This window comes from Vanessa atalanta, chromosome 24 (assembly GCF_905147765.1).
Source record: "Vanessa atalanta chromosome 24, ilVanAtal1.2, whole genome shotgun sequence".
Lineage (NCBI taxonomy): Eukaryota > Metazoa > Arthropoda > Insecta > Lepidoptera > Nymphalidae > Vanessa > Vanessa atalanta.
Window position 1 is genome coordinate 1,238,537 of NC_061894.1, and position 26,890 is coordinate 1,265,426.

At 32.0% G+C, this 26,890-nt stretch overlaps 2 protein-coding genes across 2 annotated transcripts in view; one reads left to right on the forward strand and one right to left on the reverse strand.

Moving 5' to 3' along the window:
• The window catches only part of LOC125073593 (solute carrier family 2, facilitated glucose transporter member 8-like), a 68,165-nt gene extending 60,861 nt beyond the window's left edge, over positions 1 to 7,304 (forward strand). The window contains exons 4-10 of the mRNA XM_047684475.1: positions 339 to 502; positions 2,093 to 2,243; positions 2,478 to 2,706; positions 3,108 to 3,279; positions 3,808 to 3,922; positions 4,952 to 5,368; positions 6,250 to 7,304. Coding sequence (XP_047540431.1) covers positions 339 to 502; positions 2,093 to 2,243; positions 2,478 to 2,706; positions 3,108 to 3,279; positions 3,808 to 3,922; positions 4,952 to 5,368; positions 6,250 to 6,507 — 1,506 coding nt within the window. The 3' untranslated portion in view covers positions 6,508 to 7,304. The remainder of the gene's footprint in view (positions 1 to 338; positions 503 to 2,092; positions 2,244 to 2,477; positions 2,707 to 3,107; positions 3,280 to 3,807; positions 3,923 to 4,951; positions 5,369 to 6,249) is intronic.
• Positions 7,305 to 11,240: 3,936 nt separating this feature from the next.
• On the reverse strand, positions 11,241 to 26,605 carry LOC125073470 (long-chain fatty acid transport protein 1-like). Its single transcript, XM_047684317.1, has 12 exons — positions 26,538 to 26,605; positions 24,145 to 24,396; positions 18,886 to 19,036; positions 18,207 to 18,444; positions 16,609 to 16,843; positions 16,237 to 16,438; positions 15,215 to 15,407; positions 14,766 to 14,844; positions 14,448 to 14,521; positions 14,174 to 14,369; positions 13,305 to 13,395; positions 11,241 to 12,705 (listed from the first exon to the last, which is right to left on the reverse strand). Exons 2-12 carry the CDS (start codon positions 24,357 to 24,359, stop codon positions 12,394 to 12,396), a joined length of 1,986 nt encoding a protein of 661 aa, XP_047540273.1. The 5' UTR covers positions 24,360 to 24,396; positions 26,538 to 26,605; the 3' UTR covers positions 11,241 to 12,393.
• Positions 26,606 to 26,890: the final 285 nt, after the last annotated feature.

Here is a 26,890-nt window from a genome sequence, read left to right on the forward strand (position 1 = left end):
AAATGTAAATGATTATGAATTTTAATACAATACACTTTTAAATCAGTTGGATCGAAAAATAAAAGAAATTGAATTCAATTTCTATAACAAACAAGAAAACACGTATCTACATACATATGAGCAGAAGTTTTTTTTTCACTATATAATGCAATAACCGTAGAGTATATAGTAACTATAGGGGGGATACAGGATAACGGCAATAGCCAACTAGAACGAGCCTGTGTTGCCTACAAAAATAATTAAATTATATTAAGCAATATAATTTTTCGATAGGAAATTGATTGCTACGTCTCATGAAGTATCATTTAATTTTATTGTATTAAATTGTTCTATTCCAGATTAGCTGGTCGTTAGCTGCCTGGTGTGGAGCTCGTGGAGTGTGGGCGGCGAGAGTTGCAGCTGGAGCAGGTGGAGCCGGTGCACTTGCCTTAGCACCACTTTATTGTGCAGAAATCGCACCCAGAACTAGAGGTCTTGCTGCTATGCCAGCATTGGCATGCAGGTTGGCAATAAGATAACTGATGTATTCTACAGTCAAACAACACCTATAATATAACAACGTTTTTGTCGTAGACAAGTAAACCAAGTCATAAAATTCCTAATTAGTTTACTTATCATAGAATTTATCCACTCCTTCAATATATAAAGAGTTTTTAATGTAATTAAACAAAATGAACTCTTCTATTTAAGAAAAAATACAAAAATAATCAGAACGTTACGTGAAACAATGGCATACTAGATATAGGAAAACGTTTTGAAACAAATCAGGAAATTAAATGGCAAGAAAAACACAGAGAATGTGTATTAATTAATTAAAAACAATTTCAAACATATGTGACCAATCTTTCGCCGAAATCCAAAATTATTTCAGCTTGTCCTGTATAAATGTGAATTATGATCACCCTAATTTATTCACTTCACCGGAAAGTAAGATATGTCCTGTTATCAGGTTTGGCTCGAATCCAACTTCCGAAAGTGAATAATTTGATTTGCTTTATTTGTCCAACATTTAGAGGCGAGACTTCGCGAAGACAAGCAATTTACTAGCCAAATATTCAATTGCAGCTCCAAGATATATGATTCATTTAGTTAATTTATTAGGCCTTGAGGGTAATTAGTAAAGACTCTAAATTTTAGCTTTAAACAGTTTCATATTTATTTTTATCAATCAGGCGAATATTTTCAATTTCCAAGTAATCAGCAAATATCTAAATCATTGTACGTTACGCCCTTTGGGACTTTTATAATTTATTTTGTCTTCGTTGCTGGATTCATAAATATTAGAAGCAGTTAGATACTATAGAATATTTTGGCTCAGGAAATATAAAATTCTAAGCTCTGTTCAAAAGATATTCTGCGTAGATTCTGATAGTTATTTATTTATTTTTAATATCTAATATTACTAATTTAATTTGAATTGTACGGCTCACATGTTATTCTATATCGATATGTTAATATTTTTTATTAAATTTAAACTTTGATTTCTTAGTAGTCATTGTAGAAATGAGTTTGATTTTAATGAACTCACGAAATGGTCATTATTGTCACTTTAAAAAATGTATGCCCCTTTTCTTATTTCGTCTTTGTATCTATCGCTTAAATTAAATTATGATAGCTTAACAAATCTAACATTAGCCTCGAAATCATTGATAAATCAATTTGATAAATTACTATTATTAGTAGATAATATATGTACATTAGCAGCCTTTAAATTTCCTATTGCTGGGCTAAGGCCTCCTCTCTCTCTGAGAAGAAGGTTTGGAGCATATTCCACCACGCTGCTCCAATGCGGGTTGGTGGAATACACATGTGGCAGAATTTCGTTGAAATTAGACACGTGCAGGTTTCCTCATGATGTTTTCCTTTACCGCCGAGCACGAGATGAATTATAAACACAAATTAAGCACATGAAAATTCAGTGGTGCTTGACTGGGTTTGAATCATCGGTTAAGATGCACGCGTTCTAACCACTGGCCATCTCGGCTCTAATAACATCTTACGTTAATTTCTCGTAGTAATGTAGTTTTCGCCGAACTTTTATCCATCGATAGCTCCTAACTTATATTCAATCAATACGTTTAATTATTTTCAGTTGCGGTATACTCTTTGCCTATTCAGCTGGTGGTATACTATCTGCGCATGCTCTATCCCTATCAATGGCTATACCACCAATTATTCTACTACTATCTTTGATTTGGTTGCCAGAAACACCTTCGTTTCTTATCAGCGTTGGGAAGATTCAGGTATACCTCAAGAGTAATATATAATTCTATAGCTGTATTCATTACGTTTACTATAATAGGAATCGATATATTAACAGTTTACAAGTCTCTATGAATTTAAAGTGTGATATTCATAGTAAGCTTTTTCATTATCAATTTACAATAAAAAGGCTTTATGCGTCTGTTCTATTGGGTGTTGCCAGTAAGACGACATTTTCCGTGCTGTCTATTATAATACCGAACTTTTGCATTCAGGAAGCAGCAAAAATTATGTGCTGGTTCGATGGATCTGACTTTCGAGAAGACTTGACTGATGTGATCGAGCAACAAGAGGTGCGCATACGCATATCGGAAGGATATGGAAGAAAAGAAGTTATGAGAAGACAGGACTCCGATACTTTTCAACCGATGCTAAAACGAAGTAGCGGATTAGAGTCCAACTCTGATCGTGAAAGAGCTGAGAAATCAGCATGTAGAGAACTATGTAGGTATTATAGGAAATTATATGCCACTATTAGGATAGAGGCCATGTTATAGACAAGTTCGGATAGATAGTTTTATCGGAAAATTAGCCTAAATATACGTTCCACTAAATATATTTGTCTCATATAACTGTTCCATAATAGTTGTCTGAGGTTAAGTGTGAACTGCCGATGGTAAATAATCACCACATCGGATACATTTCGTTCCATTGGTTTATCCAAGATATATATTTCCTGTGCCTAACTGTATTGCAGGAAATTTTGGCAATAAAATAGCTGATAAGTAAACAGGAACCCTACCAGATATAGTATGTAACTAGACGCTGTCAAAAACTTTTATTGGGGATTTATCTTGGGGACTTACTTATGTCTTAAATTCGTATGTGTTTGTTCCCATTTGCAGTCCGTCACGGCAGCCATCGTCGCGCTCTGTTGTCGTGTTGCGTGGTGCTGTGCGCGGCGGCCGGGAGCGGCGCGGGCGCTGTCAACAGCTTCGCAGCCGCCGTACTGCGTCATTCCGCGCACACCGTACCCGTCTTAAACATCACCGCTTATAATTTTACAATCTACAATGGGTAAAGCTCCGACAGCTATATAATTATACATATTATTAGTAATGAAAACCATTTTAACTCGAACCTTACCTTTGATTGTTATATACTTAAAATCTGGCTAACGTGCATACAATACATCATATAATAAATAAATACTACTTACTAATACTTATATGTGTAAACCTTAAATGTCTCATCTGTAAATGTATATGTAACCGTACACCTCCTTAATAGTTGGTCCAATTTCGATTAAATTTTTGGTGTGTTTTTGAATGGATTGGATGGTTTTGATTGAACCTGGAAGGTGGTGCTGCGATCGGAAAGTAAATAAATTTCTTATTTCATACAACCCACTTTGTTCGACTTTGTTTGGGTACCATATAATATTTGGTAATTAGCAATAATAACTCTCCTTTGAAAATTAAATTATCTTTCTTTAATATCGTTTATAAGATTTTTTCATCGAGTAAATTACGTGAATTAGGAAATCTCAATATTTAAATAAGTAGTTGTAAATGTAATTTTTATCATAATACATTTCTTTTGCAGAACATTACCTCGTGCCATATTCGAGTCATCCGAGGCCGGTTCAATGCTGTGCGGCACAGCACTGGTGTTGGGAGCCGCCGTTGCAACTGTCACCGTTGACAAAGTTGGAAGAAAGGTACTAAAGCTGATACTAGTAGCGACCAGTGTTATCATAAATTTATTTTCTGATAGTACAATTACACGAGCCATCGGCTCAAGCATTAGCCAAGAAACTATGAGTATATTCCTTCGTGTTATAATTACTATAAATCAGTCTCATTATCAGAACATTGCTACACGCATTGCTGTATGGTGATAACATAGTTCCCCAATAATGATACCATTTAAATATGGCTTACTGAATCAGTTATTCTTCAGTTCAACAATACGTCGCGTTTACGTTACGAAGAGTGGTCTCTATATTTTACTAATATTTATTTTTAAAAAAGCAGACGAGCACATTTCCACATGCCTCATGGTATTTTATCTTTACCCATAGATCCTGGTTCTCTAAGGATTACACGCCACTTTTAATACAATCAATATCGCCAAGCACGGGTTCACTCACCTTTAATCACACATATACCTACAATCTACATACATATTATATAAAGTGTTTCTAAGAAATTATAGATAGGTCTCCAAAAAGCACTTGGTGGTAGGGCTTTGTGCAAGCCCATCTGAGTAGGTACCACCAATTCATCAGATATTCTACTGCTAAATAACAGTACTCTGTATTGTTGTGTTTCGGTTAGAAGGGTGAGTGAGCCAGTGTAATCACAGGGACAAGGGACATAACATCTTAGTTCCCAAGGTTGGTGGCGCATAGGTGATGTAAGGAATGTTTAATATTTCTTACAGCGCCTTTGTCTATGGGCAGTGGTGACCACTTACCATCAGGTGGCCCATATGCTCGTCCGCCAACCAATGCCATAAGTAAAAAGCTCTACTACCCGTAGGTATACCTATACATTATATGACTTATTTGAATATTTAAAACAGTGTGAATAAATTCTCTTTTTCCATATAAGTTCCTTCACGTTTCCCTTAAAAATTAAGACAAGGTAGGCTCAACAACATCAGGCTTGGAATTGAAATGCCCATTGAATTTCATCGTGTTCTCTAAAGTTGACATTTTATTTATGAGTTTTACATATTATTTCAGACTCTACTGCTATGGTCCTGTACTGGTATAGTCTTGGGGTTGACAATATTAGGAATATACTGCGATCCTCACTTACGTATGCACTCCTGGTACTTCCATCGTTTGTGGCCATTGCGAAAATTCAATTATAAGGAAAAGAACATTCGAGAAAGAATTGAAATTCAAGGGAATTTTACAACATACAATAACACAGTCGGCCAATTCCTCAATGACACTGGAAAGTCATGGTATAAAGTTAGTGTTGAAGAGCACAATTATACATCGGACGCTAATTGGTCGGTCAAATTCGAGCAAAGAGATAAAGAAGACATAGCGATTTGGCTGCCAGTAATTATGCTATCGTTGGTACTATTCCTTTACAATGTAGGACTCGGTTCTGTGCCCTATGTCTTGATATCGGAACTATTTGCTGTTAATGTAAGTATTTTTTGAATATGATGACTAGTTAAAAATACGTTCCTATATAATTAATATTCACTTATGAAATATTATGAGCCGAGATGGCCTAGTGGTTAGAACGCGTGCATCTTAACCGATGATTTCGGGTTCAAACCCAGGCAGGCACCACTGAATTTTCATGTGCTTAATTTGTGTTTATAATTCATCTCGTGCTCGGCGGTGAAGGAAAACATCGTGAGGAAACCTGCATGTGTCTAATTTAAATTTTTGTACGAAATTATGCCACATGTGGTAACAGCGTGGTGGAATATGCTCCAAACCTTCTCAAAGGGAAAGGCTTTAGCCCAGCAGTAGGGAATTTACAGGCTACTAATGTAAGTATTTGAAACGGGATATTTACCATGTTTTTTATTTTTATTTAATGGAGCTCGATATTTCGACATTATCTACAAATGTCTTGTTCACGAGACTGTCTCGTAAATATTCCGTTTCAAATACTTAAAGTAAGATTATAAGAAGTTCATTTTCCCAATATATATATAATGTTAACAGTTAATATTATTAAAAAAAGTCACCCGCTGCGTCTGTCTGAACGCGATAAATAAAAAAAGTGGAAACCGATACATATATTATTTAAATGAATAAAATGCGTTTTTTAAAGTTTTATTATTTTTTTGTTCTTCATTCAGAATATTTAATTTTAATTGTATTTTATTGATACAACTTCTTTAATTAAATTGGTGATAGAGTCGCTTATATAATTATAGATATTTTAATTATATTATATATAATTAAAGTGTATATAAGAGCCTATTTAAAAAAAAGTATATTTAAATTTTACCTTTCTAAGTATAACTGATTGTTTTTGTTTATGATATTGATGTAATATTTTCATTCAGGTGCGCAGCCTGGCATCCAGCTTCCTCATCGCTTGGATGTGGTTCAGCAACTTCCTTGTTCTACGCTACTTCGGAACTGTTGCCATTTCGCTTGGTCTCCACGCAGCGTACTACATCTGCGCCACCATCACACTCATGAGCGCCGGGTACATTTACCTAACAATACCCGAAACTAAAGGTAAAAGCCAAAACCAAATCACCGAAGCCTTGGAGGGACCTTGGATTCTTTTTAGAAGTAAACGGAAAAATGAACGATGACAATTAAGAACCGGTGTCTTCACACTATCCGAGAGAAATTTCGAGGATAATTGAGATAATATTTATAGAAACGAGTTGAAAAGTTTCGGTTTGTAAAGACGTGTTCACACTATAGAAAATGATAATTAATTATGAAAGGTTAATTACGGTATGAGATGAATTGATTTAACCACAAATGAATATGATATTATAAATGCTCAAGTATTTTCTTGATGAAGTCAAAACGATTTTTGAAATTGATAATTGTTGAAGTATTTTATTAATGATTAAAGATTATATAGTTTTAAATCGAGCTCAATGTAAGGAAACTGAAAAATATTTGAGTAAATATAGTTTTATAGCAGATAGTAAACTTACATATGAATAGTTCGAAGCTTTTTCAGGTATTAAATATTTTTATAGGACTAAGCGCTTTAGACTGTGTCAATTACAGTAAGCCTATCAAAGGTGGATTAAAATTGTATATGAGGATTATCGATTAAATTAATTAAAGATTTTTAGTAAATATAAAGTAAATCCTCGTGCCTGCTGATAAATACAGATTCCTGATGCAATGCTAGTTCCATATAAATCGATGTGCATTTAATAGTTAGAATAATCGATGTTGTAATTATAAAAATGTAATTATGTATGTGAGTTAAATCTTGTGGATTTTTTACGTGAATTTTTACGTATACGTTAGCGAGTAATATTCGATTGCAGCGTTTTCGGCGTATTGTGATCTGACATTCGAGGGAAAGCATGTTTAACTAAATTATGTATACAGTTTAGGAAGAATTATTAAGATCTGTGTTGAATAAATCAATTATAAAAAAAAAAATACAGTCAGTTCCATATTTGAAAATAGTATGATAGGTTTGAAATTAATAATTTTCAACATTTGTCATATCATGTTTATTAAATTTTATCGTGACCTTGGAAGCTTAAGTACAAAATTTCAATTACTTTATCCTTATTTGTGAATTTCATTGACATATTCTCCCATAACTTAATTATTATAGGGGTCGCTTCTATTTCAGACGCAAATGCGACGGCAAAAGTGACGTATTTATACGTTATTGTGAAAGTTTACGTTTAAAATTCATAATAGGGTTACTGATTGTGGGTTGAGTGGTTGCAATTAATCTATTTTAAATTTAAATAATGACCATATCGTTTGGTTGATTATGTTAGGTATTATTTCTTGAAGGAATTAATAATCTCGCTAGCTTTCTTCGCAATCAAAGATTTTCAATGTCGATTGCAACGATAACTCTTTTCTATTGACACTCTATTGGCTGTATGCACTCGTGCATCATCTCAGTATTCTAAGGTTTTACAGAAGACAGCTGCCTCTTCTATTTGTAATATTGGAAAAGAATAACTTCTGAGTTTCTTATCGTTTCTTCTCCGTAGAATCTACGTTCCGAGCCGGTAGCTTTACTTAACATATTTTGTAAAAAGACGATTCAAATATTTCTTGTAAAAGCCTGCTCGAATAAAGTATGTTTAGATTTTTATTATTTAATGAAACTCAGTTATAATTGTCTACCAATAGTGTTATCGTACCAATGACATTTCCCATTTGAATTACAGACACCATTTATTTTATTGGCAAATGGGCTAACTGTGAACGGTGAGCACCAATAGACATTAACGCAGTAAGAAATTTTAGCCATTCCTATCATCGCCAATGCGTTATCAATCTTAAGAACTTAGACGTCTCGTGTGCCTATAGTTACACTGGTTCAATCGCTATTAAAGCGAAACACAACGATACTAAATATTGCTACTTGGCGGTAGGTACTAGCTACCTCTACTTTAACACAAAGTAATTATTATTTATTGATTTCAATTCATATCGTACTTAATATAATAAATGTTCCTTAGTACTACATACTTGTCTCTAAATATTTAAGATAATAAAAAAACACTAATGACGTCTAATTAAATCGGTCAATCGAATGGTTTTAAATGAAGGAGAGGCAAACACCTTTAGTAAATTTATTTCATGTGCATAATGGTTAATTATTTGTAGATAATTTTAAATGCCCACAATCAGAAGATCTCGCATATTTTAAGTAAAACAATTATAAATTGTACCAAAATATTAAAAGAAATGGATTTGTATTTTTAAGAATTGATGTTTTAGAAACGTAAGTATTTTTATAGTGTTGTAAAAGTGTAATTTTTATAGGCAATTAATATTTATACATCAATGTTGAATGGTATTCATTTTATATACAATAAATAGATTATTTTTCGAGTAATAACATTGTAAGTACAACCATGTAAGGTTTAACCATTTTAACTCGTAATAGCGAAATAAAAAGTTTTAATTTAGACTGTAGTTACAAACTTATTGCCATCTCGCTCACACGTACATTTTTAGAAACAGCTTGTAATAGAACTCTTATTTTTTTTAATCGAATTCAAAAAGTAATTGTCCTGTTACTGTAATTGCGAATTACATGTGTATTTAAACTAAGATTTTATTTACTTATGTTTTATAATGTTATATGTAAGACTTTTACTTTAATATATTTTGAAATAAGCAAAATCAAGTGTCTCGTTAGTCCAGTGGGTAATTGACAGATCAGATCCCGAAGTTCTCTCTTCGGTTCCCGACACTGGCTAATAAAAGTTTGAAAGTCAGCTCACTTGCACGTGTCAACTATTCCATAAGGACAAACTCGAAACTCAGGAATTCGATTTTGAAGTGTCAAGTTATAAACGAAATTGACCATAATTATTATGTATGTGATAATATATCAACACAATGTTCGTTTTGATGTAAGTTGCCTTGTAAACGTTTATTTCTTATTTCTGAGCTGGGTTATTACCTATTGCTCTTTGTGAATACTATTCTTCAAATATGAGCGAGATAGCAATCTAAAAATGAAAATAGAAGTTGTCTGAACTTAAATCAAGAATCATAAAAAAAACATAGAGTTATATAGATACAGAATTGTCAGACCACGATAATATTTTTGCTATAAAGATTAAATGTATTTGTTATTTGGTGTTCTTTATGAAGTTACAGAAGTTCAGTATGAATATTATAAATGTAATGATATTTCTGAGTTTCATTTTTTCCACAGCCATTATTAATATTATTGTTTTGAGCCGATATGTCTCAGGGGAAAGAATACATGAATATTTATAATTATATCATTGTATGATAATCTAACACGTGGCTGTCCTCCAAGAATCCTAGCCACTATTTTAACCGCTTCGTTGGTATAATGACTAGATATATAAGAATCTCAAGTTCTTGTGTTCAAACCCCAGTTCGGTACGATATGAGTTGCTGCACGGTAGGAAAGTACTTAAAACCGTAAATGAAGCGTCTAAACTTTTTCCGGTCTCATCAGAAGCCGTCTTGGATTACGAAGCGTATTGGATTATGAGAGTAAAGGAATTGAGAGTACATCTGTCCTTACGAACACACTTATGTCCTATAATATGTCTTGCATAGATGACTAATCTCCCTAGACATTGGTCGCTGTAGCCGAAATCAGTTCGAGGCCAGTATCATTATTAAACGGCAATGGCAATTTTGGATCTAACTCAAGGAGCAGAGGACTTTATTCAGTATTGGGATATCTAGATGTTATATATTAAGCTATCATTCATTATTACTATGGCAATTAAAAAAACAAGTTATAATATGACATTAATATCACAATAATATATTTATCTAATTACACTGCATTGAAGGTATATTACATATATCTTAAACGTATAGACAATTGTAATCTATAAACAAAGGTGACATCTATAGAGCTATTCTCTAATAACGAACTAGACGAACACAGCCGTTAAACGTCGGATAAATCAAAATTGATATGCGATATTGATTACATTAACTGTTATATTTAAAGATACACGCATCAATATTCCGTGTCATATGAGTCGATATCCAACATTTTACGACCGGATCGAGGGTATATTTATCTTATAAAGTCTTAGTTGCTCCTTTCAATTATATAACTTATTTATAAAAGTCACATGTATGCTAAATGGTATAGAGCTATAGAGCTAAAATATTTTAGAACTGTCAAGAATAATTCAGTTGAAAGAAAATTTATTGTCAGCCCAGTGCTTGAAATTCAAACTATTTTTGTGTCTGATATAGACAAAAAATATATACAATTAAAATTTTTTTTTCTTATAGGCGTTCAAGTGCTATAATAAAATTTACTTATTAAAATGGCAATATAAAATCAGTAATCACCACTTAATATATAAAATGATATACATCTAAAAATACTAGAATCGTCGGTGTTACATATGCTCTATTTTAAAATATGGATCCACTAAAGTCCGGCTTAGATAATGCGTTACTGATGTGTGTCAGTTAGTCGTGACTGGCGATACACCACATAAACAGAATAAACAGCTGATATAACATAGTATGAATATAAAAAAAACAATTGTGATTTTTTTTATCTATACATATAATAAAATTGGAGTGCCTGTTTGTAATATTAAAATAACCCATTTTTACTAAATGCATATGTATGTATACACGGTACATATACCAAAATAACATTTTTTACAATTTTTGTCTGTCTGTCTGTTTGTTCCGGCTAATCTCTGGAACGGCTGAACCGATTTCAACGGGACTTTCACTGGCAGATAGCGGATATAATAAGGAGTAACTCTTTAATTTTATAATTATATATAGAATAAAAATAAAATCACGCTACAATATCTAAATAACTTAAATTCAAAGAACGCGCACGAAGTCATGTTTGTTTGTTTGTTTGTTTGTTTGTAAATAAATTCAGCCTAAACTTATAACAATTACTACAAGTTGTAAATATATATGTATCAATTATATTTTTAATTAGTAGGTAACATAAATGAGCCGGTTCCATCACGGAGCTGATAGGAACTCATTCTGCCAGCAGCTAGACAATAGCTTTGTGAAACTCGAAGGTTAAAGTAAACTCAAAATCTTCTTAAAAGTTGAGCCCAGTTGTGGGACATTTGCACGCGTTTTCTACATGATATGTGATATGCAGTCGTGGTTTAACAATGGCTTAGGCTCAATAACCTCAACTATAACAAGCAAAAATGTCAATATCAAAATACGGATAATAAAAGTTCTTTGAAATGGTACATTAACCTTATCTTAGTAAAGTTATGCTTTTTTCATTTTATTTTCTAAGTCCATATAAAAATTAATGACGTTTAAATATATGCAAATGAATTAAATCTTTGTTTGACAATAAAAATGAAGTTATTATCTTTAAATTTATAATATTGATAAAGCCCTATCTTAACAATTTTAATGCATAAAAGCGTACGTACGCTTACGTTAAAGGTAATCCTTATTAATATAATAAAAATATTGATTTAATTCAGAGGCAAGTGGGTAACATAAATCTCTATCTCAGTCGTGGTAGAGTCTGTGGTATGTAATATTTGCCAAGACTGACGCTCCTAGGATAAATCACATAAATAAAAAAAATAGAGCATTGAACACTTTCAGATTTATAATCGTAACACAAATCACAGAATTAATAAACAGTAAAAGTAAATCTTTGCATACTTGTTTTTAAAATTATATCCTTGCACAAAAAAAATAATGTAAATAATACAATTAAATTAAAAAATATATATATTAAATATTTGGCTCTTTAATTTTTATTTTTTGGCATAAAAATAAATAACCAGTATACAATATTTTGACATGGCTAAATACTATATTCTTACAGGTTAATTTTCATTTAAAAAAATATGTTATCACTTAACCCGCTTTTACAGATTTTGAAAAACAATCAACGTCAATGAGATTTTTTAATTAATTTCTTCCTTTATTTTCATGCAAAACCTCATTTGGTTTTAAAGTATGTTTTTTAAAAATAAAAATAATTAATATAATTAATTACTTTATAATCAAAGCCTAATTACACCTTGAATGAGGTCGTCATAGAGCTTTTGAGTTAATGGTGTAAATGAACCACTTTTCTGATCAAGAAAATAAATTGGATCATTATGAACATTTATATTAAAACCTTGTTCCATTAACACCCTTTTCTTCAGCTTAAAGGTTGCTGTCAGTGGTGGTTCTGGGAGGATTCTGACGAACAAAGGTCTTGCATAAGCTGGTAGAGAAGTCTTGAGTCCGTCTGCAAGATTTTTTAAATCTACCTTCTTTTCTGGGTCTGCAATTGCTGCCATACCCGCTTTTCCTTCTACGTAAGGAATCTAAAAAATAGTAATGTAATCATCGGAATTGTCTTTAAAATGTGGTAAATTATTGATAATAATGTCGGTTGAACCTAGAGATAAAAAATCATCACGAATAGAAGAGGAATAAATATTAAGTATATACAATGGACCCCCGGGAATCCGGCAAACGTTTTGCAGGGCAGTGTCGGACTATTAAATTTGTGGGATTATAGAGTACTACCTTAGTACCTTGTAATCCAACAAGTTACATATCCAATTGTAAGATTCTATATGCTATACTCTGAAGTACCAATCATACTTCGTACCAAACTACTATAACGAGTAGTCCAGTTAAAACTAAGCAATCAGAATCAAAATAAAAAATGTGTCGAGCACAAAAGTGAGCGAAAATTTACAAAAAAATATTCAATAATAATGTCGGATTACAGGAGGTGCCGGATTAGCCAAGGGCCGGATTAATTATATGAATAGCGGTTACAATATTGTAAATGGGTAAATTCCCATAACATAAACCTTAAATGATCATTTTCTTCTAATATTCTGATTTAGATACTTGATATTTGTTAATAGATTATCATTTCATTAGAAAACTCTATAACTAAATTGTTACTTACGGGAACTCCATAAACAACAGTATCTTTTAAACCGACCAAATTACTGATCACTCCTTCTACTTCTGCAGTAGATACGTTTTCACCGCGCCATCTGACAAACAATGTATTTTGTATAAAACACTTTTCGAAAAAAAAAAGAATTATCTCGTTCCGTACCGGTGGTAAGTTTTCAGACAGGATATATATATATATTACTTTGTTGACAAACTCAGTAATTGAAGTAGAATCTACTTTTCATTTAATTAAATACTGTAACATAACATTTCAAAAAGGCTTTTATCAGCCTACTTTTATGGCATAAGTAGACGGACGAACAAATGAACGATATGATAAACAAAAAAAAAATTTTTACACTACAAAAATAATTACTTCAGTCCCATTTATTATCTAACATCAACAAAAACAAAACCACATTCGTTATAAGTAAAAAAACTAAATACCGGTTTTATTTTAGATACGAGTATTTTCTTTACTCATACATATTAACGATAATTAAAAAAAAAATAGAGCGTCGTAATCAATTTTTCAATCGTACGTATTCTTAGTTTGATATTATAGGCAAAAGTAACAAGTCCCGTAACTAACTATCTACCCCTGTGTTACTTCACTGAGGATTATTTAGTATAAAATATTAAATGTACACGTAGCAGTATTCCATCTAACCTACAGGTTTCCTTGAGTTGTTTGCCTTCACCGTCATGCACGACTTGAATTATAAACGAATTATCCGATCTTGAACTCAATATATTTGGCCTGACGTATCTATCCATGTGATTATTCACTCGGCCTTTGCAATATTTAGATACAAATAAAACTTCATTAGAATCTAAATAAGTGCGAGATTAGTTTATATTGCTTTTGTAATTTACCTAAACGTATCCCCAGTGCGATCTTTAAAGTAGAAATATCCGTAATAGTCCATTTCTAATATATCTCCTGTGTTGAAGTAACAATCGCCTTTTACTCTGACATTTCGCACCATTTTCTTTTCTGAGGCAGTTTTATCAGCATATCCAGCAAATGTTAATATAGCTTTTTTTGGATCAATTTTGCCTAACAGTAGACCTGAAAATTCATAATCATGTTAAAAAGACTTGATAACATCAAGATTTCTACTAATTTTGTGTATAAAGGATTTTATACCAGGTTCGTATGGACCACAGTTGATACATCTTCCGTTTTCATTTCTCAAAATTTGACCAGTTACTTCATCGCACCTGAAATTATCATTAAAATTAGGTTAATGATTAAAACAGTTATAGGAAAAATCACGTTCTGACCAGAGTGTAACATGGAAATATTCAACATCTTGTCATGATATTCGTGTCTATAAACTATTCAATATTGATCATCTAACTAGACAACATATTATAATTGATTTTCAGAACACAGGCATAGTTGTATGCCACCTTGACCACTATTGTGACCAACATTTGTTCAAATAATAATTGTAAAACTTACTTCACTAAAGTCAGTGGGTATATAGAAGATACAAGTCGACTAAGGAATCCAATCGCACCGACTTTCGAGTCTAAGTTTACTGAAAATAAAATTTCATCAATTAATAATGATTTTTCTTTGGGGTAACTATTGAAGTGAAAGTATAGGTTTTTGTAAAAAATAATGATCATCCAAACTTCCGAGGTAGTACAAACTTTTATTTTTATGCTTCTATTCTCTTCACTTATACTCTAAGTAGAAGTATACCTTCATAGATTAGCAAAAAGTCGTTAAAATAGACTTCCGCGTCTCTATTATTACTGTTAGTATACCGATTAACTTTGGAGAATTGTAAGATTAAATATCACTGAACCTTGCTCCAAAATAGTCTTATCACCAACGTATGGATAACGCAAACATTCAAACATTCAAGTTTATTTATCAAGAAGAACAAGTTAAGGAGAACTTACCCAAGTTGCTATTACCCTCCGTGGCTCCATAAAATTCTAATACTCTTTTAACACCGAACCTATCAACAAATTCTTGCCATATTTGTGGTCTTAGTCCATTACCGATGACAATTCTTACATTATGAGCTCGGTCGTTATCACTAGGCGGCACCGTTAGCAAGTAACGACATATTTCGCCGATATATTGTGCTGCCTGGAAATAAATGTTATATTTGTATAAAATATAAAATATTTTTAACATAGGTAGGCGGACGAGTTATTGGGCCACCAATGTGAAGTCTTCACTTATGGTGCCGCAAGAAATTTTAACCATTCTCTATATCGCCAATGCGCCAACAACCTTGGGAAATACAATGACCCCTGTGTCTGTACTTACACTTCTAACTATAATAATACTAAGTTTTGCTGCTTGGTGTTAAAATGCATGATGGGTAGCTACCCAGTATGTGGGATGGGCTTACACAAGTAATGCAGATAAGTCTATATAATTATCTCTAATAGTTCTATTAAGTGTCAGATTTTGAACCCAAATCTAAAATTGTTTTTCATTATCATATTCAAAAATTAGTAAACCAATAAAATTACAAATTCCATTAACAATATTGAATCTTAATTTAGTTTATCATGGCTGCTATTAAAATGTCATTATAATATGTCTATAATTAAACATCTAATTAGTCAATCAGCGAATCAATCAAATTTCAATAATTGCAGACTATATTAGCGATAATGTTGTCTTAGATTTTCGCGATTATTACACATTGAAATAAAACTAGTTTTTAACGGATTTAATCGCGTATATTAATTATTTTAACATCCCGACGTTTCGAGCACTTTGCAGTGCTCGTACCACGAATAATATAATAACGAATAATATACGCGATTAAATCCGTTAAAAACTAGTTTTATTTCAAAATATATTAGCGATAATTATCGCTATTAAAATAACATCTTCACATCTCGGTAGTTTTTCTTAATTGAATACCTAATAATTATAAGAAAAAAACTTTTTTAATAATGACCGTGCACTTATGTTTGGCTACATCAGCCCAATAGTTGCTAGCCGAGAACTTCTTCCGCAACACAACCGTACAGCCAAGAATGAGACACTGTCCAGCGCCAAGGACTCCACCCGCAGTGTGATGCAATGGGAGAGGATCGTAAATAATATCGGATGATACGAGCTGTCCTGATGTATGTACTCCAAGAGGTATGAGGAGATATCTAGAAAAAATAACTAGTTATTATTATTAATTTTGTATTACGCAGCATAATAAGATTTATTGCTAGATAATTTCAGCATCAATTGTAAAAAGTCCTATGAAGATAAATGATTATGAAGAAGGATAATGCATTCAGTATGGACTTATGTTACTTATCTATATTAAACTTACCTGATGTTAGTAATGATAGCTGCTTTTGGAAATCCAGTTGTTCCACTAGTGTAGATATACAACAGAGTATCTCTTGGTTTAGCTGGTTCTACGTCACTGAATGGTTCATTCGTCATTTCATTTAATTCAGCGGCCAGTGGGATCGTATCCTGTAATACTGGTGCAGTTTCTCTTTCCGGTGAATTGAATTGGAATAGAGGAATATCTGGTATCTCACTTTGTATGGCTTTTATTGCTAGAAAAAAAAAATATAATTAGGCTGTTATCAGTCCAGTTGATGGAGGGGCGATCCATGGTAAAATGTTACCACACCAAATAATCGATCGTCGATCGATGTTAGAATAAAACGAAACTTTTAAATTTGGAACACGAAATTGTACAATATATAAATATGTATATAAGGTAACAAGAAAATGGAAATTATACGTGACAACATATTATTTATTTTTTATCATCGTTAATAATTAATATCAAAATGCAAACTAACTACAATTTAATTCAAAAACAAATTCCAATTTTATCTATCACTTGAATTGGTATAATTGAATGACGTCGGCCAAACTAACCGTTTTTATAAGTCTGTGTCATATTTCAAAACAGATGCATGATTCATTTTACCGCGCAATCAATAATTTCGTGAATTACAAGCTTAACTAGTAAGACATTTAATACGGCCTCAATTTACATTATTGCATCTAGAAGAGGAAGTTCTGGAAATTATTTGCGACGGACTGAAAATGTCTGCATTCAACTCAAGTAAAATTCCTTTATTCAATATAGAAGCATTACACTTGCTTATTGTTTGTCAAATCAAACACTAAAGAAAATACCCTGACCTGAGAAAAACCGGCGAAAGAAACTCAGCGGGTTTGTTGTTGTTTTTTAAGAAATAGCCAGCAGGTGATCGTTTCATTCCCAAGGCAATTGTTAGAGTTTATTCAAGTAGGCTTAAAAAAAACCTTCGACTCGTCATTCGAAAAGATTAAATATTTAAATTTGCAACAGGATCTGAATGTTGATACCAAGAAGAACGGCAAGTTAATCAGTATTACTATTTTCCGGCTTCAAAATTACATATATAGATATGTTAATTTAATACTGAATTTATTTATCGCACATAAAAATGCTAACGAATGCTAATAACTCCTCGCTTTTATTTTATCTAACTATTTAAGCGCATAGTCTCAGTGACAAACACATTAACCAGTATATATTGGATGATATTACACTAAATGCATATCCACCAACACAAATTGAAGTAGTATGGTGGGAATCATTCAGACTAAGCAACACTACTATAAATATAATATGTAAAAGTACGACATAATACGATATAAATTTTGTAATTTAAACAATTTCTATCTTAAATAATAGTTTATATTTTTTACTTTAACTGCGGTAATTTATAACGACTAGAGTCGCTCTTATGGACAATAAAATGTCAGTAAAATGTTCATGAATTAGTATTTTTAAGAATGAAATTATATTACTTTTTATTAATAAAATCGTCAAAAGCTTTAAAACGAAAAAACTAATATCGGCAAACGACAGAGAAAAAGCCTACTTATGTAAATATTTTCCATGGAAATAATTCTCACCATCCGTCATTTCATCTCCGAACACCACAGCCTTACAACCAGCTATCCTCAAGCAATGTATCAATTGAGCACCCCTAAGGTTCGTATTCACAAGTGCAGTAGTCACTCTCAACTTCGCCAGTCCAAGCCACAAGAACACGTATTCTGGTTGTGTCTCCATGAACAGAGCTATAACTTCACCAGTTTTAAAACCTTGACGTTTGAAGTACCACGCTATACGATTGCTGAATTCATCACCCTGAAAAGGACATTGTAACGTCATCATACAAATAAGCTCTATTGCACACCAAATATATAAAATAACAAATACCACCACCAAATATATAAAATAACAAAGACCTTTGGATAGAGGACTTGTAGTTGATGTTGCGGTGAGGAGGATTGAAAGAGAACAAATAAATTCATTAAAATAATTATGAGAGATAAAAGATATTTTTAGAGGTATTAGGTATTGCCACGATGGAGAAGTTGCTAAAACGCGGTAATCGTAATCAGAGATTACGGTTTGAAACACCAAGCACTACTGCCCATTCCAGCGCTTCATTAGTGTTTAGAGTAAGGACACGAAGTATAGCGAACGAAGAACATCTTTCATATTTTAATTCACCAGTTTGTCGAATGAAACTTACTCTTTTCTAAATGTTATTTATTAATTACACATATTTTAAAATTAACTTACTTGACGGAATGTCAATGATCTGTCGCCCATGACAAATGCCTCCTTGTCTGGTGTCTTTTTCGCAACCTTGGACCATCTTGTGACGACGGTTGTCCCCGTTCGTTCCCATACCCATATCGTAAACATTGTTACGAGTAAAACTCGTAAGCCTCTGAAAGTTATAATATATTTAAGAACACTAAAATGTTTCATAGACCTCTTAATAAAGTTAAATTTAAAAAAAACTATTACTTTTGAAAGGCAGTACATTAGCTACTCTATCGAACTAATTTCAGAATACAATTATGTACGTTTGGTTTGATACCATTTGACACACTTCTTTGACATCTATGTTCTGTGTAAATAAACTCATATATAGAGTTTATGTAAGTGATATAATAGAAACAAATAAATAACATGGGGTTATGTTCTGTGGTCGGAAAAATCGTAACAGCGTAGGTACAGCGGACGCTTCTTACAATGTAAATGTAGAAATTAGTATCAATTACGCTCACGTGATCAATTTATTCGCTTGTCTTTTAAATTAAAGTTGCATTGACATTCAGATCCATAATTAAACGTAAAGTAAACCTTTATAGATAATTATTGAAAAAGGATATTTTTTTTATTTATTTACATAGCATCTTTTTTGACAAATCACACATTAAAGTTAACATTTCAGTAGGAAAATAAAAAAATGTACTGCGTTTTTTTATCGCCATGTCCCCCGTAAACAAATTACCAGGCGATCATACGATGCCAAGGTCCAATCGGACACCTCACTTAATAGAGTAATCAGCGACGTCCGGCGAGCGATGGAAAAATTGTCAATTTCTTCACAACACCTATGTGTGGGACTGAAGTCCAGAAATATTCCAAATTTAAAATAGTTTTTCGATTATAATTTTTATATATAAGCACGAGACCTAACATTAGTCCGAAATATAATTAAATTTTTAAAATACATTTTTATATGATTGTTTAGCTTTAAGGGAATTTTAGTGTTTATCTAATGTTTTGTGATAATATTTAAAAAACATAATTTTTTTGTTTGTACTCAAATAAAAAGTAGAAAAAGTAGATTTTGTTTAACAATGTATTTATATGATAGTATTAAGAAAGATTTGAGTTAAATTATTGTTTGTAGTTTTTGTAAGGAGTTTATTTATATTTGGAATCATTTATTTTTATAGATATACGTCAAAAATCAACTTTAAAGTTGTGTTAAAAGTCCGGTCAGCCGTTAAATTTCCTAAATAGCAAAAAATGAACAAACAAACAAAACTACATAAATTTTATTCAGATACAAGTGCACCGGATGATACCTATTGTACCAGGATCGCAGCAAAGCGTAAGAGGTGTTGAGACCGACGTTATTGAATGATTACATGTTGCGTAACATGTGTTGACCGTCCGCATGTAAACTACATACATAAATTAGGTACTAGAATCCTCGTCATAATTGGAACATCGCAATGATAATTAGGTATTAAAGAAGTAAATTGTTTTAAATTGAAACTTAGAACAGCAGAGCCATTCTGTGAGAACTCACTTCATATCTTGCTAGTAATATTACGAAAACTGGCCTATGTTGATACGCTATTTATGTAAATAAATAAATAAATATTGGACAACATCACATACATTACTCTGATCCCAATGAGCTAAAGCACTTGTGTTATGGAAAATCGACGACGGTACCACATACACTCAGACCCAAGACAACATAGAAAACTAATGAACTTTTTCTAGATCGACTCGGCAGGAATCAAACCCGGGACCTCGGTGTGGCGTACCCATGAAAACCGGTGTACACGCTAGTCGACCACGGAAGTCGTCATTATAAATAATATTTATATAGATCAATGTTGCATATCACTTTATGAAATTTCATATCTTTTTCTGCGGCGAGTTTCGAGTTTCTTCTCAAATAATAGTTCTCCAAATGGTTTTTCTTTCATTCAACTTTAACTCAACAGATACCAAAATGGTGTTAACTTAAATATGAGATACATGCTCAGCACTTTTTAATAATTCGATTTTTTTTATATATATATCCAAATCATAATATTTTTATTTTCGAAACCGACCCATTACAAGTTAAGGGTTAGGAGCCGGGTAACGAATACCAATGATGAAAAGGATTTTGACTGGCATTTACATATTTTTATTAGAAAACATATCTAAATATTAATCATTTCAAACATTGTGAATGAACACCACACTCGTAATATCTAGGTGTATATATAACTTAAATTGGCCAATATATTATACTGGTCTTTAGAAACCTGAGGGAGGTAGTTGATCTGTAACGTATACACTGGCCCAATCGTTACCTTACTGCATTTCAGCTTGGTGGGGTATAACCACAAACAAGAGCCGAGTTAATTTGTGTTCATAATTCATCTCGTGAGGAAACCTGCATGTGTCTAATTTAAACGAAATTCTGCCACATGTGTATTTCACCAAACCGCATTGGAGCAGCGTAGTTGTATATGCTCCAAACCTTCTCCTCAAAGGGAGAGGAGACCTTAGTCCAACAGTGGGAAATTTACAGGCTGCTAATGAGTAATGAATGAGTACAACAAGTACAAAAGTTTCTTATATGCTGAAAGTGGAAAGAACGCAAAGAGCATTAAAGTGATTCTAGAAAATCCAAGATGATACCTAACAGAATAACTGTTTAAGGAATCAAAGCATCTGAGTGTACCTACACTAACTATATAATGTTTGCTGTGCATTATCACATGTGCGTCATCATGATACATCTGCCATATAAGGGGGTCTAGGATGTAGAATCTTTATTGCCTTACCCAAAATCAAAACAAAATTCTTTAGACAACAATTATACTTAGGCGACTTCTCGTATAGATGTATAAATAAAAAAGTCAAAAAGAAAAAGCACAGACAGAGACTAAACTATCTCACACTTTTAACTTACTACAGCTATGAGTATATAGAAAAAAATCATAAATATATACTTAATTCACAACAAACAATAATTGAATATTTAACATTAAATACCTTCCAGAACAAATGCACACAAAAACACACACACGCCCATGCGGACACTCAACTCTTACATACAAGTTATTTACTAAGCAACGTGCAATACTTTTATCGCAACCTGATATTTTTTTTATTATTTGTTCAAATTTTTTTTTGATAGAATATGAAATAAAAATCTCGTAATTGTGTATAAAATCCTTTGTTAAAGTGTCCCAGTAGAGCTCAAATATGATGAAACTGTCTCCTAGGACACATGATCTCCTAGTTTATTGGTCATAGAGTTTTATTAATAAATATTTCGTATACTCCTATATTTTAAGAAAGTCTCTGGACGAGACTGAAACTCCTTCTGATTTAGGAAATTAGGCAAATTTGATCATTTTTCGAAATACAGATCATTGAAATGGAGCTACAAATGTATTAGGCAGGCAGACTGGCGAGTTGGCCGCCTGATGGTAACATCTTAGTTTCCAAAGGTTGGTGCCGCATTGAAGATGTAAGATGATTAATATATCTTCCAATGTCTATGGGCAGTGGTTACCACTTACCATCAGGTGGCCCATTTACCCACCTGCTTAAATATATAATTAAAAAAACTAAGAAAAATTTATAGCGATAACAGGACGCAACACAAATTAAGTCATAGTCAAAGCAGACTTTATTCTACTGAATAGGCTTGTCACTTATTTTGAACTCAGTTTGAATGAAAATAAACTGCTTATATGGGTGTTTTACCAGTATCGTTAAAGTATCAAGAATGATAGTTGCTATATAATAACCGGCACTTGACTATTGTCCCCGTTCACTATGTCTAGACAACAACCGCCTTTAAATAAACTTCCTGTAAAACTCTAAGTTACCTGTAGTACCTGAAGACCAGTATAACCTGACCTCACTTTAAAAATCGTTTTTAAAATTTTTGGGAAATCTCAAGTATCTTTTAGCAGGGGAAATGGTTCAACTCAGTAGATTTATATATAAAAAACTTTTAGTAACGGAGTCATCGATGATAAGCAATGAAAAAAATATGTACTGATGTACTTTCAATAACAATATTGGATTATTTAATACAGTAATTTAATCTTCATATAAATTAGAAACAAGTTATTATAACTTGTAGTTAACTAACTTAAGCCCTAGATTTAGTTGATAAGCATTGTGTACATTGGTTTTATTGGGTGTGTGAATAAATAAATTATTATTATTATAAAACAAAAAAAAATTGAAATCATGGTCCGTCATTATTTTGTCTAATGATTATATTTCTAATGAGTTTCGTCAATAAATATTTCCCAAGGATTAATGTAATAGAATATTAATCATTTTGCAAAGTTGTACAAAATTGTGGATGCCAATTTCATGCTCATAGTCAGTATGCTACTGAGGCCTTTCTCTATCAAAAGTACTCAACTCAGAGAGCACGCTTTAAGGATACTATCTTGTATCAAACCAGCATTAATAGAATGTCAGTGGATATAATTATATTCAACCTTCATTTTGTCCTTCGTTTAGCTTTAATTTACTGCTTATAGCGGATTGAAATTGAGAAGATATCTTCTACTTGCTCTTCAGTAACAAGACTTTTAACTTCGACATGTTACGATCAGTAATTTTTGTTCTATTTTTAAATTTTTGTTTCTTTTTTTTATTTATTCAAAACAATAGCTCTGACGATCATTTACGGGTATAATTTTTTTTTAATTATATGTCATACGATTAATATTTAAATATATAAGATATATATTTTAATTTAGTATGTTAATAAATAAATAAATATCCATAAACTCAACAAATATATATAAAGTAACCGTTGTGGATGGGGATATACGAGAAATTGTTTTGTAAAGCAAACGATCGCATGTACTAGGGCACAATGAACGGTTAGTGTTTGATATAAAACAAACTCCGACCTTTGAACGCTCATCCATTTATGTTTTCTTTGTAGTCAAGGAATCTTTGACACCGATCACTGTCGAAATTAAAAAGTTATTTTTTCTGTCTTTATTTTTAAACTTTGCAAAAATAGAATTATCCCGAAAAAAAAAACATATCAAAACTTTAATTATTTGGTTTTCTTGTAATAAATTTTTAATCTCAATTTTATTTAAGTCCTTATTATTATTATTTATTCTCTACGCTTGCGTTTTTTGCGTACTCTCTATGCGTTCTCGACGGATCGCAACTCGCCATACGCGCTATGTTTTATAATTTCCTATAGCTTTTTACAACTTATGTTATAATAAATTCAATATTAAACAAAAAATTACTCACATCATATCCCTGTAAAACGTTTTCTTCCAAATATACACCCATTGGTATCTATCTCCAGTTAATAAATATACAGACAAGATCGTAACAATGCCCAGTAGTATTGGATACTGTCGGACGAGCCAGGATAAAAAGACGCATATTACAGCGATTAATGTCAGTATAAGATTCTTATATTTCTCGGCTTCCTCGAAGCGAACCTCTGATTTTTCTGTCATCCTGGTACTTTCACTTGCCTTGCATAGTTTCAAAAACCTGAAACAAAAAAAAAAAAATTCATTAGTTTTCAAACCTGGGTTTATTATAATAAAATAAAATAAATTTCACTCAGAGACATAGGATAGAAATTCGCGACCAACTATGGTGGTTGATTAATGGTAACAACTTTCTGAGAAGTACCTTTGAATCGTCATTATGCTAGTCTGATTAAATATAAAATGGTCAGATTTTAATTTAAAAATTAAATGTCTTCTAAAGTGAAGACCATTACGCAAGTAAGTACTTCTACATATTTTTTAAAGACAGCATGAATCGTCTTCGTGACGCGAGAATTAGTCAACATCAGCGGCGAATGGACTCAATAATAATATAAGTCCCACCGCGATGTGGTTTGGTATAAATAGGCCATAGATATGTATGTAATCTAAACGTGCATTGCGGCTTTTATTTTAATTGTAAATAAATTGCAGCCGATATTAACAGCAACTAAATAAAAAATAAATACAGGATATGAATTAATCCATAATCTTAACCATAGAAGAAGGATTATCATATAGGCATAATTTTGTCAAAAACATCTGGATAATCTTCTATTCTGTGGAACATTAATCTAAAGAATGCTACTTTATGGTCTCTTGGCGGAACATTCTGGACAAGGACAAAGATTTTTCTTCTAAGAGTGAGTTGATTTAATTTCCACTCTTTACGCACTTGTTGCTAATAACAAGTGGCTGACCCAAAAGTGACAGAATTGTGCCAGCAACCTTGGGGCAATATCTTCCTACGGGATTGTTTGAGGGCTAAACCTGCTCAGTCAACTGGTTTCCTCGGCCTTTTAAATACATGCCCTTAAACAATATTGTTGAAATGTGACACGGGAATCTTACAAGTCCTTTCAAATATACTAGAGAACGGCAACTGGAATGCATGGTCCATGCACTGCTGTAAAACACCGATAACTTCGTACCTGAGTCGGTACAGAACGCTGACGAAATAATTAAGCTAAAACCACACGTTGCACCGCAAAGAATACAAATTCGGTATGAGAACGATCCCGTAGCTTCTCCGAGGCCGACCATCAAGAGTTTCAGTGTGTACGATTCCCACTTAACCTACACAAACATGCAAATAAACTTAAATTGATTGTCATTCATGCTTAAGAATCATCCTACGTAAATTTGATTGACATAGACGTATCCAAAGTGGAACTATTAGGTAGAATACGCAGAAATTCCTCTTCTCCTAATCAGGGAAGACGAATCAGACGTAGAACATTTACAGGTTGTTACCGAAAAGGGTTAACCCATCGTAGACCGACTGCACCAAACCGTACGACGTTTTATCACTGACAAGCCATACACATAAAAAATACTTAGTATATCTCCTCTAATAACAAAACAGTATTATATATCGGCAAGTATACTAATTATTATAAGTATTACTAAGACTTTATTTAGAATAATGTACCTATCTATATAAGCTAAGGGTGATTATAGAGTTTCAGTAAATGACATCTATGTCCACATAGTCAATTATTTGATTTAAAGAAAGACTTATAAACGATCAATTAAAACCATTAAAGATGGACGATGAACCCTTTCCAAAGGTTACTTAAATTTTATCTAAGTTCAATAATACGTACTAACAGCTGTGGTAGCCCAATACAATACACTACAATTTAGACACGAATCTTATTCAGACATCATATTAAGAATCATTAGAATTTCTTGTGCTTAATTATATTAATAAAAGCGTACCTGATGGTGATCTAAAATATTGTAAAGAAATGGGTGTGACGAATAAAAATCTACCACTTGTAAATTTACCAACTCTTGTAGGAGGAGCGTGGTAGAATGAGCTTGTTCTAATAGCAAATCGATCTACGAAAAGTTTATTAGTAATTATCATTTGTCTATATTATTAAGATTATTTATTTAATTATTAAAATAATAATTATATGTAAACATATAATATAATACCTTCCTAATTCATGTTCAATAATTTAAACCGCGAAAATTAATTATAAACAACCAAAAACCAAACATAATTTCACTAATAAAATAATTATTATGAGACAGACGACTAAATATTATTAATGAATTTTTTTGATTAACACTGAAAATTAATATTAAAAATCATTAAATATTACTATATACAAATTAAATTTAAATATTTACCGTTATGTACCACAAATTGAATAACTTTAAAAAGTCAGCCTGTTGAACAAAAGCAACGACACTACTGACCGTGGAGATCATTGTGTCATAGTGATGTCAAAACATCGATGAGTATCGTCGATGGTTCACTAATTTGTTATATTTTTATCGATATTCAAAACAAATTCTTTGTTACTGTAGACATCTTTAGATTTAAATTCCTGTAATTAATTTTAGCAATGATAATAGTCTATGTAATTATTTTTATGATAGTGACAAATATTTTTACTTGATATTATTTAAAGAATATTAGAATCTGATTTAAATTATATTAAATTTAATATATTATTTTAAGTTTTTTTAACCATATAATA